We start from the raw sequence: 17,746 nt of genomic DNA on the forward strand, positions 1-17,746 counted from the left end.
CTATCTCATATAGCAGCCGCGTATAGAAAAATAGTTTGTGTTGGGAATTAGGGTGATGGAAACGCGATTTCATTTTTGGCTACCCTAAAATAAACACCTTAACATACTTCAGATAGGGTATGAGTGTTGATAAGACGCAATGTAGTTAAAGTTGGCAATAAAATGTTTCAGTACGGCATTCGATCCACAGCCGTGGCTCACACCGAACAGCAAGCTGAAAAGGGCCATTACAATAACAGTGTAACAAATTCCAACGTGACAACCAACGGTCTAATTAATAAACAAACGAGAAAGGAAAACCACATATGAACCACACCAACAAACGATAGCTACTGAAAAATAGGTCCCTGACTTAGTACAGCTGCATACAATGCAGTGGTTATAAACTTTCTAACAGACCTTGACCTTATCCTGAGACAAACACAGTATTGTACCATTACTCATAAATACATAATATCAAAGATGTCAGGCTTACAATTTATATTACACCAGACGCGCATTTCGTCTATTAAAGACTCAACAATGACGCTCGAATTGAAGTATATTGAAAGGCCAAATAAAGCAAACAAATGAAAACAAAAAAGTTTCAAAAGGTTGTGCCAAGTCAAATAAATGACATAATATATATAAAAAAATAATTAAAAAGGCCTAACTCATTAAATCGACAAAATGTGAACAAAAACAAGTAGGCTTACATTTAGACCCATGACAAAATCTAATTATAAAATAAAAACACAAGTGCTAGTATAACATGGCCATGGACAGCTCAATTTTACGACAAAACAGATGTTCTTAAGTAAAATATTACGTAAATGGTGTTGCAAAAATATTGATAGACACGTAATAACAGGTGAGTCTAATTATTATAATTTTGTTGTTATATAGATTAAAGTTAAATTTCATCGGCAAGATAGAATAAAATGAACTTTAATATTCCTTTCACGGATTTGGCTTTACTTTGTGGACCTTTTGGATTATAGCTCCTCATCTTTTATATAAGCTTTGGATTTCAAATATTATGGCCACGAGCATCACTGAAGAGACATGTATTGTCGAAATGCGCATCTGGTGCAAGAAAATTAGTACCGTTAATTTTATTAATATAATATGGATTAAAAGAAATATTCTACTCAATAAAACTACAGTTGGGTGCGATGGTATGATATGTATCACACAACAAGTTTTTATTGAATTAAAGAAATGCATTACAATAGTGTCAACGGGCCAACTAAAGACTCAAAGTCTTTAACCTAACGGGTAACTATAAAGACTCTAAAAATGACTGATAAAATGAAAAACCAATTCTTCAGGGAACAATTGAAGGTCTTTCCATCTCGATACTAAGAATGAATTTTAAAAAAAGATGTTAGAAAAGGTCACTCCTTGTTGATTTGATTTGGTACCTCAAACTGATATAAAAAAAAAGATTAATAGGTATATGCAGGAGACTTTATTGTTTTATAATGAACAAGCAATAATTTAATGCAAAGGTCAAAATCTAAAACGTCAATTTGACCTTGACCTAAATTTCAAGGCCATAGGTCAGTGATCTCAAATCAAAATACCCCAGGTCAATCACTTGTATGGTTGTGGAGAAATACCGATTTCAAATACAAAAGGGGAGAAAACTCCTATAAGGGTTGACCAAACACTTCGACTTAAATGGGTAGAAGTTGCCCCTTATGGTAAACAGTAATTTGGCATTTACACATCATATCATTAACTGTTACAGTTTCTTTGAATATAGATTACAAGCAAAATCCACAAATTTTGAATATGACCTTGACCTTCAACCTTGACCTCAAATTCAATGTCATATGTCAGGGAACTCAAATCGAAAGGCCCGAGGTCAATCACTTGTATTGTTGTGGAGAAATAAGGATTTCAAATACATAAGGGGAGAAAACTCCTATAAGGGTTAACCAAAACACTTCGACTGAAATAGGTTGAAGTTGCACCTTACTGTAAACAGTAATTTGGCAACACATCATATCATTAACTGTAACAGTTTCTTTTGAATAACGATAACAAGCAAAATTCAATATTTATAACATGACCATGACCTCAATTTCAAGGTCATGGGTCAGTGAACTGAAATTGGAAGGTCCGAGGTCAATCACTTGTATGGTTGTGGAGAAATAATGATTTCAAATATATAAGGGGAGAAAACTCCTATAAGGGTTAACCAAAACACTTCGACTGAATAGGTTGAAGTTGCGCCTTATTGTAAACAGTAATTTGGCAAACATATCATTTCATTAACTGTAACAGTTTCTTTTGAATAACGATAACAAGCAAAATTCAAAATTTATAACATGACCTTGACCTTTGACCTTGACCTCAAAGTCCTTCAAATAGACCAAGGACTTCATATCTAAAGACTGTATGCCTCTACGACTTATACCGTATGAATTTATCCAACATATCGCCTATCTTAAATTTTCAAAGGGAAATAACTCCCATAAGATGTGTTCCGATCACGTCAAAATAAAACCACGGGGGGGGGGGGGGGGGGGGGTGTAACTTCTTATTATTGGGTATACGGGGATGTGCCAAAAATATGGGTCATAATTTTGCGAGATTTTATATAGAAATGACCCTCCTTTTTAATGACATCTTATATTAAAATGCCTTTACGTTTGATAACTGTATATGGATTTTGGGTATGATCTACATATCATATATAAATATGCTATTGAGAATCTTACAATATTAATGGTCAATTATTATATTAAATGAAATCAATTCATTTGAAAGTTCACCTTTCAAATAAGTTCCCAAACGAACCCAGGAAATTTGTCGCCTGAGTTAGTGCTTATATAAGCATGAAGTATAGGTCATTCTTTCTTAAATGTTTTTATAACTATAGGTACTGAATTTCAGTCGAACTACGTGTATCTCGAAATATTTCTCTGGTCCGGCTGACTTCGACATAACGAGAGTCGACTGTATTAAAATGGGTACGTTTTTTGAGGCAAAAATGGCACACCCTTACCAAAAAAATATCGAAGTTAACCCCCCCCCCCCCCCCCCCCCAACCGGGAATAAAACAAATCATTCGTAAGAGTAGACGAACAATTTGGTGAAAACAGTTTGTAAAAGATTAAGTGTTCGGTCACACATGATGAGTTTTGAAACCCCCATTACTGTACAACATCATTGGCCAAACATCCATTCCATAAGTGGTAAAACAAAAAAGCATCTCAGACGGCAGAAGAAGAAAAAAATATAATTAGAAGAAAAACAAAAAGTCTTTCCACGAAAAGTGGAAAGACCTCATAATTCAAAAAGAAAAACCAACGGTATAATCTATACACACAACTGCCGAGAAAGACCTTTAAACCAAACCAACAAACGACAACCACTGAACAACATATGACATTGGATATATGTGTAAAAATGCAGCCGAAGTTTGCTACTCAGTTTCAAGAAAAATAACTTTCCAATAGACTAATATATATTGAAAGGGGATTAATTAAGAAAGCAAAAGAGCAAACAAAAATATAGAGTTCAATGTGCTTGTTTTTGAGATATTAGCTATTGAAATTTAGGCGGGAAAACGTTCTCTATTGACTTTTCATAGTCTTATCATTGACAAGCTAAAGTTCTCAAAACTATTAAAAACTAAATAATATTTTATAAGACTTTTACAAATGGCTTATAATTATACATGTAAAAGATTTATAAAATGAATGAGGGTCAATGGGCAAAGTATTTTAAGGCATTCAAATGGATAAAACCAGAAGATTTCGAAAATCTGACAAAAATTCCAAAACATGACAAGCGAACATCCTACCCTTAACAGACGTCATAACCTGAGACAGTAGTGTAACATTAAACAATTATTGTAATTTTTTACCCGAGATGGGTTGTTTTCCTCGAGGGCTGTAAACCGAGAGAAAAAAAACTTCAATCAAGGATAAACAATTTGGATGTTTGCCTTGTATGATGGCAATGAATCACATCGGGTATCCAAATCCGAAGAACAAACAGCAAGATCTCAAAAAGTGTTTATCATGATTTTAAAACTTGTTTTATTCATATTTTGAGGTTCGATTTTTCCAAACTTACATGTCAGCTCAAAGACATCAAGTGAACTGATAAAAAGAAATACGTCTTCGACCTGTACATCTTCCAAAAATTGGGGGATTTATATGGCAAGCCCTTTTACTATTTATTCGAATTTCAAGATATCTCCTATAATATATAAGATATCTTATATAATATATAAGATATCTCCTTTAATATATAAGATATCTTATATAATAGATATCTCATATATTATTTAAGATATCTCCTAAAGTTTATAAGATATCTCCTAAAGTTTATAAGATATCTCCTAAAGTTTATAAGATATCTCATATAGTTTATAAGATATCTTATGTAATTTATAAGATATCTTCTATAGTTTATAAGATATCTTATAAAGTATATGAAATATCTTATAAACAACTTTTATATCAGATATCTTATATAGTTTATAAGATATGTTATATAGTTTATAAAATATGTTATATAGTTTATATAAGATATGTTATATAGTTTATATAAGATATCTTATATAGTTTATAAGATATCTCATATAGTTTATAAGACATCTTATATAGTTTATGAGATATCTTATAAAGACAATTATATAACTATATGAGATATCTTAAAAACTATTAAAGATATCTTATAAACTATATAAGATATCTAATAAAGTTTATGAGATATCTTGAAGTAAGAATAAATAGCAAAACGGCTTGCCATAGGTTTACAATATAGTCATTTTCATTTATCAACTAGCAGGCTGTTTGTTGTTGTATTCGTGCTTTGTCGCGAGATGTGTTTGTTCTCGTTGTTGTATTTTGTGTACTTCGTATTTTTGATAGAGTTTAGCCATTTTAATTAATATTTTAAAGTGCGTCATTTCTTGTTGTAATGTTGTACTGCTGTATCAGGTTAAGGTCAAAGGTTGGTGTCTGTTAAAATCTTCAAACCGGCACCTGCATATATTATATGCACCTTTCCTAAGTTAGGAACCAGCAGTGGTTGTCGTTTGTTGGAATTTTTCATAGATGTTTCTCGTTTCTCGTTTTGTAAATAGATTAGACCGTCTGTTTTCCTGTTTGAATTTTGTTACACTGATTATTTTGCGGCTGTTTATAGCTTACTGTACGATGTGAGTTAATGCTCCGTGTTGAAGGTCGTACTGAGACCTATGATTGTTAACTTTTTTAACATTATGACTTGGATGGAACCTTGTCTCATTGGCACACTTATCACATCTTCTTATTGATTGTTATTTAAACCTTCCTAGATTTTGTTTAAAAGAAATTTGGCATAATTCCTTGTGCTTCAACTTTTATAACATGGTGATACATCCACATGCCAAATTAACGCATATATATATAATGAATAAAGTAAGGAAAAGTAACACCTTGAGGTCAATGTCACATTAAGATCATCGTGGCACCGGACACATCATCTCACGACGATATATTCACATGCAATGAGGCCAAAGAACACAAGCCTATGTCAAATGATAAAAAGTCATGTCCTGGTCAAGCGTTTTTAGACTAAATCTGCATTAGCTGTAGGTGAAAAGGGGGAGGTTGAGATTCACGAAACACCCGTTTTTAACCCGCCGCATTTTACTTGTCTCTTTGGTAGCAATACACCAGAGGCGGATTTAGGGGTGTGCCACGGTGGCCAGGCCCACCCCCCCCCCCTTTTTGGAAAAAAATGTGGTTGCTTATAGAGGGAATCACTGAAGCGTAACTGAAGTGGGCCCCCTCTTAGGTCAGTCAGTGGGCCCCCACTTATGACAATTTCTGGATCCGCCACTGTACACAATTAGGATTCGACCCGGAACGTGTTAATTATTGGTATTATATATTAATATGAGGAAATCAAAAGGGCCGGGAATGTATCGGGAATGGTGAAAATTTGGTTAACACCATTGTCCTATATTAGTGGCGGGGGTCATTAGTTACATATAAAGTTAAATTCTTTAATTCGTCCGGCGTTTTTAAGTCATGACGGCTGACATTTAATTGGACCTGGCGATCGTTATTTTAGTATTATAGATGTGAGATATCCTGAAGTTATAATAAATAGTAAAACGGCTTCCCATACATATTGTGTATTCCATTTTTAGTAATATCGTTTTTGCGGGGCTCGATATTTATACATCCCGCCAGTGTCCTGTTGTGTTATTGTTAATCATATTTTTGTATTCTTGTTTTTAATTTATTTTTTTTGGTTAATGATGTCTTGTCTAATTATTTTCTTTTTTGTTTGTTTTTATACACTTATCCCGTTTTTATGGTATTTAAAATTCTAACACTGTCTGTATTGACTGCTGTTCCCCGATTTTTGATTATTGTCAATATATGTAATACTATGCGTCTATCATACCAGTAAGAGTTTTAGTTAAATTTAAGCCACCACTTCTACATAAGAAAATGTCTGTACTAAGTCAGGAATATGACAGTTTCTTTCTATTCGTTTTATGTGTTCGAGCCTTTTGCTTTGCCACTTGATCAAGAATTTTTCCAAATCAATCCATCAACAGTGCACACCAATTGATAAAAATAAGTAATCAATTAAGTGAGAGAACATCATCTAAATAGCTGAAAGTATTTGTTAAAGAACACAGCTAACTTCTTTTTTTTTTCTTATGAAGTCAGCCTCATATGAATAAAGGAACAAGTCGACAAGAAGAGGGGCACATTTTTTACCAATAGGAATGCCGATTATTTGTTGAAAAACACGTCCTCCAAGCGTAACAAAAATGTTGTCAATCAAGAAATCAAGCATCTTGGTAACGCCAGTTTCAGAGATTTTTTTGTTAGATTCAGAAAGTACTTTATCCCTTTCTAAGACAAGAATTTATGTAAAATCTTAAAGATCTTTTGAATTTTTTAGTATCCTTTTAAGTGCAAGGAAATATGTTAACTTATAAGGTCAACTGAAATTGAAAAGTTTCTTTGAGACCGGAAATGATTTTTTCAACGCCATATACTTTGGTAATCAAAATGCATACCTCTTATTTTCAGAATATTTTTGAACAAGAATGTGTCGAAAGTACACGAATGCCCCACTCGCACTTTAATTGTCCATGTTCAATGGACCGTGAAATTTGGAAAAAAATCTAATTTGCTATTAAATTTAGAAAGATCATACCATAAGGAACCGCTGTACTAAGTTTCAAGATGATTGGACTTCAGCTTCATCAAAAAATACCTTGACCAAAAACTTTTAACCTGAAGTGGACGGACGAACGAACGAACGGACGCACAGACCAGAAAACATAATGCTCGTAGGTAGCATAAAAATTAAAATCTGGTAGACATGCACATCCTTAGGTTAGGGTTTAAACATCTTAAAGTATTAAAAGCAATCCACTTCCAAAAACTGAAGAAGCAGCTAAACAGACAAATCATGTATCTATTTCCAGACTGGTAAATTAACATGGCTCTCAAATTATTGTCACTGGACATAATAAAAAGATTATCCATTAATGATCTTCATGTCTCCAATATACATTAAAACTCGTTGCATTGTTATATGCACCCATCCTATGTCAGCTCTTTGTTCAGTGATTGTCGTTTGTTGGTGTGCCTTATAGGTGTTTTTGTATCTCGATTTATATATAAAGATAGACTTTTAGTTTTCCTGTTTGGATTACTTTACACTGGTCATTTTGGGGCCCTTTATAGCATGCTCTTTGTTGCAAGCCAAGACAATGTGATGAAGGCCATACTATCACCAATAACGGTTTACTTTAATACATTGTGACTTGGATGGAGGTTTGTCTCATTGGCATCACATCTTATTTATACTAAATTCATTACCATGAAATTTTTATCAACTTGAAGAAACAGAAAATTTCTAACAATATGCACATCTCCATTCAGTGACCCCACATTGCTTTAGTACACTTGTACTACTACAAACAAGCATCTTATGAGCAGTGGTGGATTGTATGTTGGACAGACCACAGACTGACATAATGAAACATCTATATCACCCAAACTTAGTTTAAAGGTATTTAAAAATACTCTGGAGGGATCAAGTGACATTGTATACCCTAGACTTTGTAAGGAGCTAACCATTGATAAGCAGAAACGATAAAACTGTAGACTCAAAGCACAGAATAGGTAGGTTCATATTGAATCTCAAAATTTGAAAGTCAACCTATTGTTATCAATCATTTGTGAATGGTAATAGTTGATCAAAGGTTGATTATGATCAATTAATAAATATATTAAAGCAATAATGAATTAAAATAAAGAACAAAACATCATAACATTTTATTAAAAAGTAAAGTTTGATCATCAGACCAGAGACCAATAAAATAAAAAATACAATTTGTATAAAATGAGAACTTAAATAAATAACAATGCAAGTTATGATTGCAATTAAAATATAACTTATAAGTCATAAAATGTTATAAAAGAAATACTTCAGGAATAATCATACAAATTTAAATTTTAACTGAACATATGTCAATTAATTAATTACGTATGCTGTTATACTGTTGATATCATATAAATAGATATCAGTAATAAATAAACAGCCAAAACTCCCAGAAAGGTCTCAAATTATTATTAAAAATTAAAGGGCAGCTTTTTGTTGAGTCATTGGTCATTTTTTCTCCAATATATCTCATAGATTTTAATTTGATTGCTAAAAACTACAATTTACCGTTACACATAATTATGTTCTTTTTTACAATGACATCCTTGTTTTTTCACCAAATAAGTTCTGTGCAGAATACCGCAGAAAATATTTTAAAACATTTTAAAGAACATTAATACAAATCAATCTTGAGGTTTTAGCGGAGATTTTTTACAATCATACAATAAAATTAAACAGAAATATAGCTTAAATTGCACATTAATGGCCATTTCTAGTTTGAGATAAATAAATTGAGCTTGATAATTTCTGTACCATTTGTCCTTGCAAAAATAGGGAAAATAAGAACTTAAAACTGTTTTGTGTTATCTAGTTTACATATGTCAAAATAGTTCCTTATGTTTTCCAAATCTTTAGCATAACAAACCAAAAAAAATGCTATAGTATATATAAACAAGAGGCTCTCAAGAGCCTGAATCGCTCACCTTAATTTTTTTGGTTAAATCTCCCATCAATGATTATTTTGGCTTTTCAATTTACTTAAATGTTCTTTGAATTATCCTATTTTCTTCAAACGCAAAAAAAAAAATATTTTCTCCTATGTTCCATTTTAGCCATAGGAGCTATGTTATTTGACATACAAGAAAATAAAATATAAAATTTATTCTAGATACTCTGAAACTCATTTAGCCTAAGTTTGGCTGAAATTGATACAGCAGTTTCAAAGGAGAAGATTTTAAAAGTAAGTCAACATGATGAACAAATTGTGAAAAAAAGACTTTAAAGGGCAATAACTCCTTAAGGGGTCAATTGACAATTTTGGTCAAATTGACTTATTTGTAGATCTTACTTTGCTGATCATTTTTGCTGTTTACAATTTATCTTTATCTATAATAATATTCAAGATAATGACCAAAAACTGCATAATTTCCTTAAAATTACCAATTAAGTGGCAGCAACCCAACAATGGGTTGTTTGATTTATCTGAAAATTTCAGGGCTGATAGATCTTGACCTAATGAACATGTTACCCCCCATGTCAGATTTGCTCTAAATGCTTTCGTTTTTGAGATATAAGCCAAAAACTGCATTTGACCCCTATGTTCTATTTTAAGTAACGGTGGCCATGTTTTTTGACGGATCAAAAATTAAAGCACAAACTTTGTGCAGGATAATCTAAGGAACAATCATGCTAAGTTTCATCCAAATCCATTCAGTAATTTCAGAGGAGAAGATGTTTGAAAAATTGTTAACGACGACAGACGACGGCGACGGACGCCAAGTGATGAGAAAAGCTCGCATTTCCGTTTAGGGAAGGTGAGCTAAAAAAGGAAATTGTTAATTGTTATCATATAAAACCTGATCATTAATTGTCAGATTCATTTACAAAAAATACAGAACCATATATCTAAAAGATACAAGTTAAGATTAAACCACAATCCATCTCTTGGAAACAAATGCTATCTGTAAAACAGTTCTGCGGTTTTAATGAACTCACCCTGCTTTTTAAATCAATTAAAGCTCACTTTTCCAATCGACAACATAATGCTTATATTGAAAAAGAGAACTTTTGACATTGCTGCCAAGTTACATATCTCAGACATTTTGTGAGGACAAAATTATTTCCTTTTTGTTTGTAATTAAAAGATTTCTTGTTTGCCTGATATTTCAATATTATTTTTGGCTTACTAGTAAAACACCCAAGTTTTTTAATACATTTGCAGGAGTCAGTTTCTATGATACCAATATTTCAAGCCATCATCACCTACATTATAATTACAATTTTTTTGGCTGTAACTCAAATCTACATCTACTGCAAAAATAAATATATTAGGCCAGAAACTTAAATAAATAAAGACTCCACGAAATGATGAAGCATTTCTAATCATTTACATGATCTAATTACTACATTTTCCTAATGTTCATAAGATAAACACAATAAGATATGAAATTTGAAGACTTTGTCATAATGAAGGAAGAGCTACTGTCAACCTTTAAACAAACATTTTAGTATGACAATAAACAGAAGAAAGATTGTCCTCTTTAGACTCATAACAACAACAGAACAAGTTGTTTGATCTGATCAATAAATGGAAGCATGTCAATTATGGATTTTATAAAATGATACACTTATCTTATTTATATTCATGCATAAATAAATGACAGTTGCACAAAACAGACTAAAAAGTGCATCAGCTCAGATGCATGTCTGACATAAAACCATTCTAAACATTTAAGTATATGTAGATAGAGTTGTCGTCAAATCAAGTAAAATTTCTATCATGACCTTCAACTATGAATTGGTGCAAACTGTCTGAACAAAAGTTATCCAAAAATGACAGAACTTCTTCACAGCCATCATTTATACTACCAAGAAAAAAATACAAAAAACAAATCTCATATCATCATACATGTTCATTATGTCTATAATCCTCTTTTAAGGAAAACACTGATTTACATCTTGAATGGCTGTTCTGCATACCGGACAAGGCTGGTCTAATGCCTCAATCTGTGTAGCACATGCCATACAAAATGTATGACCACATGGTATTATAACTGCAGTTTTTGGTCGATCCACACACACTGTACACCTTTGTGAATTATCATCATGCTAAAAGACAAGAAATTATAATATTACATTAATTAACAGTTTGGCATAAAATTGGTAGCTGATATACCTAAAGCTAAGGTAAAAAAATTGTGTCTGATTGTCAGATTTTTTATTTTAACAAAGATAATCGATAGAATTTTTAGTTGTTAGTAAGCTTTTAATGGAAGAAAAAAATAAAAATTGGTCAGTCTAAAATGCCCAGGTTGGTTTAGTGATTTTTGAATTAGGATCGTAGTTGAAAACTGTGTGATCAGGAGATTATTACAAAAAAATACAATTGTGTAATAAACCTGGTTACTTTAATAGTTAGCTAAACCCCTCACTTGAAATTTGATGGTTTACCCACAGGGTTTACCAGGCCTCACGGTCATAAAACTTTCGAGTAAGTTTTTAGTACTCGTACTCCAACTTTAACCAATCATAATGGATCATAATGCTGGAATTCATGTTTCAAGCACGATTTTTGTGCTCCGGGCGTGATTCATGGAAAAGAATAAACTTAGCTATCTCGATAAGTAGCCTGATGATCGCTAACAGATAAATAGTATCTACGTCTCTGATATTACACACCTTTGACATGAAAAAAACCCCAACATTTTTACAATATTAACTTTTAGTCACAGGCCTGTTAAAAAAACTGTAGTTAATTACCTCATCACTGTTACAGTCGGTCTCCATTTTTGCATCCATTCTTGCTCAGAGATCTTCTCGCTATAATTTCGCGCGCAATATGAAAATTATGTTTACTTTGCACTTGTAGACCAACGATATTTGCTTAACAAGTTCACTTGTGTGAAGTTGACTTATTCATAAAAACAATACAAATGAACTTATACTATGTAAGAAAGGCGAGAAACAACACGACAAGTGACCACGATTAACTCGGAAAGTATACTTTTCTAAAGCAAGAAAGAAACGTTCAATTTAGCAAGTGTACAAACGGCAAAGTTTACTAGGACACAATAATATTATGTACACTTTTTGGTCTGTGGTCTTGTTCAGAAGAACTCAACAAGTCAACTTGTAGTAAGTCTACAAGTTAAATTATTAATTAAACAAGTAAACTTGTTTAAGTGTACAAGTTCAGTAACAATGCAACTTTCCCTCTTATTTTTGTCGTCAAGTTGTGTTGACAACTGATCAACTGGTGACTAATATACGTTTCCATACTAAACTCATAAAAAATGTCTTATTCTGGTCGTTTTTAATCCCCGATGGTATCACCAGCCAAGTCGTCAAATGTTGAATTAATTAATGAGAGAACATCATCTTTATAGCGGAAAGTGAAATTTAAGTAAACTGCTAACTTCTTTTTTGTTTATTATTCTAAGACATGAATGTATGAAGTCAGACTCATATGATTATAGGTTCAAGTCGGTCGAGAAGAGGTGTTCAGTTTCTTATGATAATGCCGATTGTTTGTTGAAAACACGTCCTCCAATCGTTATAAACATGTTGTCAATCAGGAAATCAAGCATCTCGATAATATCAGCATTTTTTCAAACTTTTTGATATTTATACTCCTCAAAAATTTTAGGATTTGAAGTTATTTTCTTAAAGTGGTTTTGTATTACATGTTTTTCAATTAGTACATCAAAAGTAGTTTAGCAAAAATGTATGCTGGTTTTTATAATAGATTAAACATTATTGTTGATACATGATCTCTCTCAACTGTTCCTGTTTTCTTGAAAATTTTACATCACAAAGCAAACAGATCAACCGGCGTAGTTAAGTCATAAATCGAAATTAGAACATCTTCTATTGATGTTTGCTTTATATCCAGTGGCAACATAATGACATATTTTTGTATAAAAAACCAGTTGGATTCAAATTGCCAGTTTCTTTAGGTTTCATATTTTTATCATAACCACTTTGACTTTAAATTTTACGATCATGTATATAAGATATTATATTTAATCATCTGGTCATATGATGATTAGATAAGAACCATTCCACGTACAATAAGCATAATGGCGATATTACTTTTTCTTATTTCAATCCTTGTTTATGGATCATTGGCGAAAAATTCCAAGCGCATACTTTTAACTGATCCGGACTATGCAGACAATCAGCAATTACATAGGGATATGCAAAATCTAAAAGCTCTTGTACAGCAACTGCAAGGAACAATTCAAAATCAAGGTTAGTACGGATGGTCGAACAATTTGCAGTCAAAGGTACTCTTAATTGAATTTACTGCTGCAATATAGTATTATTTCCTAAATTATGACGATATCTTTGTAGACGAAACGCGCGTCTGGCGTATATATAAAATTTAGTCCTGGTATCTATGATGAGTTTATTTACAACCACTGGGTAGATGCCCCTGCTGGTGGAGATTTATTTCCCCGAGGGTATCACAAGCCCAGTAGTCAGCACTTTTGTGGTGACATGAATTATCATTGATATTGTTATATTTATAAATTAACTGTTTACAAAACTTTGAATTTTTTGAAATATAAGGCTTTTCTACCTCAGGCATAGATTACCTTAGCTGTATTTGGCAACACTTTTAGAAATTTTGGATCTCAATGCTCTTCAACTTTGTACTTTATTTGGCTTTTTTTTTACTTTTTTGGATTCGAGCGTCACTGATGAGTCTTTTGTAGACGAAACGCGCGCCTGGCGTATATACAAAATTTAGTTCTGGTATCTATGATGAGTTTATTTATCAAGTAATCTAATCTAGAGTAGAAAAAGAATTTTCAACCATAAGAACTGTTCAATAAATTGCATTGGACTATTTTGTTAACATTATAACGACATTTGAATAACATATCTAAAGAATTTCGTCAGTAGTTCAAGTAGTGAGGAGTTGAAGTAATGTTTTGTATAGACATAAGCATTAAATGTTCATTGGTTAAAATCAAGAGAGGTGGGTCAACATTTTCAATTCATTTTCCATAGGCGATAATGGTAACGTTTTCCTCCGTTGCCCAGTCCATATCGTTTACTTGAATATGTTTGATGCTTCATATCGAAGCTGATACATTAATACATGTCTTGTTAAATTTTCGGGGTGGCAGGTGAAATTACTTTTTTCGTAAATTGCAGGACTCCGGAAGATGGTGAAAAATGTCAGTCTCCTTATGAAATAATCCCAAAGTTCTTATCATAAAATTCAATAAAAAAAAAATTGTTCTTTCTAATAATCAATTTCAGGTCAAATTTACATATTTGTTTTCTCATCACATCAGCTCTATAAAACAGTTCTTATTGTTCATTTATGTCTATTTTTAGAATCACAGCATCTACAATTGTATGGCGGACTAATTTTTTTTTTAAATTACGTCATCTGAGTTCCTCATCTCAAGGTCCATTAGGGATACTGACCCAGGTACCACTTACGTTGACACCATGAGATTAATGATGTTAATAAAAAAAGGTTGCGGGTTCGATCCTCGCTCATGAGAGAAAATTTCAAGAACTGAGTTTTCGGCTCTCCCTTGACACCATTTGCGAGTATGGTCTTGAGGAAACGATTATGGTCCGTCGGAAGGGGACGATAAATGGCTGACTCGTGTTAAGAGAGAGTCATATCTCTTGTACGTAAAAGACACCCTTGTAGATTTCGAAAAAGAGCAGGATAATGCCGCTACAAGGCAGCACGTCTCGCACCCGCAAAGTGGAAAAGGGTTAATATAAGTTGCAATAACTTGTTTCCCAATCCACTATAAATAAATAAGTTTAAACCTTTGAAGTTGCAACTCGTAAGAATAATTCTTTTTTATTAATCCTCCCTACTGGTTTTTGTTGCAAACCCGCTGCAACCCATTTATAACTTATCAGTGCGCCACTGAGAATAATCAATATACAATTAAAAGATATAGAAATATCGTTGAAACGTCTCGCTATGATAAGTCGCTGCTCTCCCTTTACAGCGTCAGAACTAAAAGTCTATGTAATATGTACATTTATCTATTTTCTTCTTTTCTAGCACCTGTTGGTGTCGTGTATACTAGATGGGGAAGAAAGGACTGTGCTGGAGACAATACAGATCTTGTTTACACAGGTTCATATTTATTTGTTATCTTTGGTACATTGGTACCGCTTTTACGAAAGTTAAAGTCAAGGCTAATATGCATTCACTTTATCGTTGGTCTGTAGAATGTGAATTAAGAGATTTCAAACAAAAAACTTTACCAATTACGGAAGCATAGTGAAAATTAGTGTGAAACTAAGTTTAACTTAATGCAAGATCAATGCTGAACAGAATGTCCGTTTTGCCTGGGGACGTTTAAAAACGCAGCAATGTCCAATCGTGGGGATGGTAAATTCTATACAATGTGTCAGCAGTGTGTCAAACTCTCTTTACGTTCAAGAAACCTTGCATTAACTCTTTAATTTGAATTGTGAGTTTATTTATGTATAATCATTTATGAAAAAGTCATGAAACATGCATGCTAAACCGAATGTTCTAATTTCATTGAAAATTTAGCCTTAGTAAGTCCGTTATTGTACACTGTAATGTAAACTTCTATTGAAATAGATTACTATATGTTGCAAGTATATTTATTCCGTTATGTATTTGTAAGAAACCTCTCGATATGAGTATGCCACACGCACTGCTCACACTTGTAAAAACATGGCAGTCTGTTTTAGCTAGTTTATTATTACGTATATATTGATTGATACTGTATTAATCTTAGTTTTAGTTTGTAAGCACGCTTTTAAAGAAATTGGTAATATTTTTAACATAATTTAAAGGTATTTCTGGAGGTGGACACTACACAGAAACAGGACGAGCAGCAGAACCAGTATGTCTTCCACACGACCCAATTAATGGAAATGTTCTAAGCAGTGACGCTCATGCATCTGTTTATGGTATGGAATATGAAGGCAGCTTAGGCGGTAGTTTACACGATAAAGATGTACCTTGTGCCGTATGTAGAGCGAATCATGTTACTTCCAAAGTAATGATTCCTGGAAAAACTACATGTCACGTTGGATGGCGAAAAGAATATAGTGGCATGTTGGTAGCAGGATATCACGGACATATCAGCCCATCTTCATACTTCTGCGTTGACCAGCATCCAGACGTGCTTGAAGGTGGTCTTGCTAATGACAATGGCTATGTTATATATCCTGCAATTGCTAAATGTGGATCCTTGAAATGTCCACCTTATGTTCCAGACACCAGGATTAATTGTGTTGTGTGCACCAAATAATCTGCATGTACAGTATACAATAAATATTGTATACATTCCTATGTGTGTTACTGACCTCCATAAATTGAACATGATATAACTTATATCGGATCTTAAGAATAAATCTCTCAATAACTGTTCAAAATATTATTGATTCCCAGACTAGGTACCCAAATGATTCTGTAATTCACCGCAACATTATAATCCATCCAATGGGAACCTGCCTATTTGAATTCCGAAAAGAGGATATGTACGTGCATAGACAATTAATTGCGTCCCTTTATACTAAATTTAGTCCTGGTATCTATGATGAGTTTATTTAACAGTAAACTAGTTCATGTTTTTATATGAATCACAGTATCTGTCGACACTCACTAAAGACCCTTCTAAATTTCATTTATTCAAAACAATATTTACTGTTATTTTGATAAATAATTCCCCTGATGGACTGTCGCAATTTTCCAAACGAACTTTCTATCGATAAATCAATACAAACAGCATCAATCGTTCTTTCCTAGATTTTTATTTTTCAGTTTTACAAAGGGGAACTCAAAACAAAAATTCCAACAAAAGGGACGATTGTTCGTTACCCATTGGTTATTCTCTTGTTTTTGACGATATTGTTCCTTATGCACCATCTTATTGTGTTTATATATCCCAACTAGTTCGTTATGCTCATTTCTGTAGTGACCGTTGGGATTTCAATGAACGTTATCTATAAACTGATGTTAAATTGTTAAGTAAAGGATTTCGTTACCAGAAATCCCCTAAACCCTTTCATGAATACAAATATTTGGTTTGGAAGTTCAGATGTTCCTTTAGAAAAATTATTACAAACGGGATAGAACATACTATTTTTTATGGTGGTGCTATTTACCGAGCCCGTAAGTTTAAAATACGATCCAGGTAAGAGTATCTGTGTTTGAAATAAACTTCTGCTTAAATATTGCTTATCCGACACTGAGATGAGATCTTTGACCAACTTTTTTTCGGTATAAATATTGATTTTGTAATCAACGAATTGAATCACAACTAAATAGTATTGTTAAACACACATATACGTTCGCAGTTCCACAATCTGTCGATCGATACCGATTTATTGGCACTGCATAAGATCGTGTTTTTGACGTCTTTACGATATGTCTATCGGATAATGGATATGTACTGATTGGTATTAGTGTCTAAGATACATGATTTTTTTGTACGAGTTGTTTTTGTTTTGTTTAGGGAATTAAGTTCGATCAGCCAAGAAAGAGACCAACAAAATCATAGCAAAAACTAAAAATGACGAAAATTCATTGAATAGTATTTGTAACAGTGCCGGTAATTGATTTATCTTGACACTAAAACAACTTTCACGTACC

General features: G+C 32.7%; 1 protein-coding gene across 1 annotated transcript; it reads left to right on the forward strand.

Annotated features, from left to right (window-relative positions):
• Positions 1–13,176: 13,176 nt before the first annotated feature.
• LOC139490287 (uncharacterized) lies at positions 13,177–16,439 on the forward strand. Its single transcript, XM_071277127.1, has 3 exons — positions 13,177–13,377; positions 15,173–15,247; positions 15,943–16,439. Exons 1-3 carry the CDS (start codon positions 13,206–13,208, stop codon positions 16,401–16,403), a joined length of 708 nt encoding a protein of 235 aa, XP_071133228.1. The 5' UTR covers positions 13,177–13,205; the 3' UTR covers positions 16,404–16,439.
• Positions 16,440–17,746: the final 1,307 nt, after the last annotated feature.

Source organism: Mytilus edulis, chromosome 9 (assembly GCF_963676685.1).
Source record: "Mytilus edulis chromosome 9, xbMytEdul2.2, whole genome shotgun sequence".
NCBI classification, from domain to species: Eukaryota; Metazoa; Mollusca; class Bivalvia; order Mytilida; family Mytilidae; genus Mytilus; species Mytilus edulis.